The 2,781-nt window shown below is 43.3% G+C and overlaps 1 gene segment (V, D, J or C); it reads left to right on the top strand.

Annotated features, from left to right (window-relative positions):
- Window positions 1-474: 474 nt before the first annotated feature.
- Window positions 475-1,857, top strand: LOC125283692 (T cell receptor alpha variable 22-like). The segment is given in 2 exon segments: window positions 475-580; window positions 768-1,857. Coding segments are annotated over 2 exon segments (534 nt in total).
- Window positions 1,858-2,781: the final 924 nt, after the last annotated feature.

Below are 2,781 nucleotides of genomic sequence, written 5' to 3' on the forward strand. Positions count from 1 at the left end.
AGAAGCAGACTCTCTGCTGAGCAGGGAGCCCATGCTGCCAAATCCCAGAATTCTGGGATCATGACCTGAGCCGAAGGCAGATGCTCAACCGGCTGAACCAGCCAGGTGCCCCATCAGTATTTTCATATAACTGAATTCTCACATTGTCTATCAAACTATGTACGATGCTTCATGGTTCTGTGTAACCCCCTTTCCCCACTGACTCTTCTAGAAAATATAATTCACCTTACTTCACACGCATTTCTTACACAAAGTGTTTTAAGAAAAAAGCCCCTTATATCGTCCTACATTGGAACTATTGCCCCCACCTCCTGCACTGTTGACAAGCACAATTTTGGAGAGATTGCTATGAGTGTCACTGGGCCACTGTGGGTGGAGTCTCGAGTTCCCTGAGCGGCAGGGCTGAGGTGTGACTGGTGCTCAGCGGCTATGTTGGAACGATTGACTATAAGACACAGTTTCTCTGGCCCCAGGACTCTACTCTCTGTACAGTAGGGTGTCGGTAACTCGGCAACTAGACAAGGAATCATGAGCAGACACTGGGGAGCTCTGCTGGGGCTCCTGTGGGTCCAGGTGTGCTGTGAGTGGGGGCGTCCAGACGGGGCTGGGGAGCGGTCCACAGCCCACAGGGGTGGGGGGAGCTGAAACTGGGCTCCGAGAGGGTCCTACAGCCCCAGGGGTGTGTCTCCGGACATTTTACAAGTTTGGAAACTGCATCAGTGACCCCCAGTGACATGACCTGTGTTTGTTCTTCTCTTTCCACGCAGGGGTGAGAGGGCTGGAGGTGGAGCAGAGCCCTTCAGCCCTGAGCCTCCAGGAGGGAGCCGGCGCTGCTCTGAAGTGCAATTTTTCCCAAGCTGTGAACAGTGTGCAGTGGTTCCGACAGAACCCCGGGGGCGGCGGCCTCACCTCCCTGTTTTTCATAGCTTCGGGCATGAAGCAGAGCGGAAGGCTCAACTGCACACTGAACACGAGGGAACGGTCCAGCACCCTCCACATCGCGGCCTCCCAGCTGGAAGACGCAGCCTCCTACCTGTGCGCCGCGGAGACACAGTGCTGCCTGCTGATCCGGGGCCTGCACGCCACCTGCAGCTGCACCTGCGCCCGGCCCGCCACCAGGAGGCCCTGCACAGCAGCCGCGCCAGCAGGCTTGGACCATCTGGGGCTCTGCTGGGCTCCAAGGCGGTTGGCAGTAAACCTTGACAATGAATTATTACTAAATACAAGTGTGTATGTTGACGTTGCATAAAGCATATTGGAGGGATAGAAGTTCTTAAAATGTTTAGAAGCTCTAGTTTTAAAAATTACTGCAACATTAGAAAGCAAATATCTATAGGCTTAGAAATAGAAATTTAAGGTAAAGATAATAGCTTCAGTGGAAAAGAATACCATTTTCATGTGAACTTTGAACTTATTCAGTGAACCGATTTTAACACAGAGGATAATCTGAAATTAATTCGTCTTGTAACTTAAGATATAATAAGATGCATAAACAGGCATTCTGAATTGTATATAAATCATGAAGCCACTTTTTAGTTTCATATACACCCTCCAAAAGTTACAGCAAATGTCAGAGAAAACAATAAAATGCTGCGGTATAAATTTACATTTAAAATTAAATTTAGATTTACATGAAACTGATTGGTATGAAGAGTTAAATCGTTTATAGAACAACTGTTCCACCAGAGGCATCAGCTCTAGATTCACTTTATTTATGTTTCAACTAATTCATCAGATATTTACGCTAATTTTGTCATAGCACATAAAATAGTCTTTAAAATCTGTAATATCAGTTGCACCAACAGAACTATCCTTCTCAAAATCAAAAATGTTCAAAAATTCCGTTTGCAGCATCGTATTTACCAACAGCAACTGACATTGCTTTCATTTATATTGATTGAAATGAAGTTATTAAAAGTATTAATTTTGATGAACAAATAAATTAATTTGGAGAAAAGCAAGCCAGAAAAATATTATTATGATATAACACTACCAAAGTATTATTATTTATTGCATTATATAAAATTTTTATAATACTTTTTCTAACTTTTTTTGGCAATTTGTCAATTTATATCTTATGTATCATTAAAATTCTATTGTGTTTTATAAGTAAAAAAATTTTATTTTTTAAAAAAAAATTTAAAACTTCTATTTATTTCTTTGAGAGAGAGAGTGAGCCAGAAAGAGAGAGAGAAGGAGCAGAAGCAGAGAGAGAAGCAGATTCCCCGCTGAGCGGGGAGCCTGACATAGGACTTGATTCCAGGACTCAGATTATGACCTGAGCCAGAGGCAGACGCTTAATGGACTGAGCCAGCCAGGTGCCCCAGTAAAAAAAAAAAAATTAAAGAGAGCTTTATATTTTATTATATACTGTAACATTTTTTCCTGTTTTTTAAACATGGGGCCCCAGATTTTCCTTTGTTATTGCATACCACAAATTATATAGCCATTTCTGCCTGGGAATTTTGAACACCTGAGTTAAACTTGAATGAGGGAGCCAGAAGCTAGAGAGCAATCAGGCCTTGTGAGAAAGTACTTTTCGCTTTACATATGTATGAGCAAAAGCTCAGCCACGACAGAGCCAACCCCGTCTCCCTGCCTGTGGTGAATGTTATATTCAGTGAGTAAAGCTCCATTTTATTCCATTTTCCTGTAAATTTAGGTCCTCCTCAATCCATCTTTGGTCTCATAGAAGAAAAGAAAACCCAGAGAGGATCTTACCCTGAAGACTCAGTCTCTGCTTGTGAAGCGACCTCAGGGTGGGTTAGGATCAACCTCAGA

Source organism: Ursus arctos, unplaced genomic scaffold (assembly GCF_023065955.2).
Source record: "Ursus arctos isolate Adak ecotype North America unplaced genomic scaffold, UrsArc2.0 scaffold_37, whole genome shotgun sequence".
Classification (NCBI taxonomy): Eukaryota; Metazoa; Chordata; class Mammalia; order Carnivora; family Ursidae; genus Ursus; species Ursus arctos.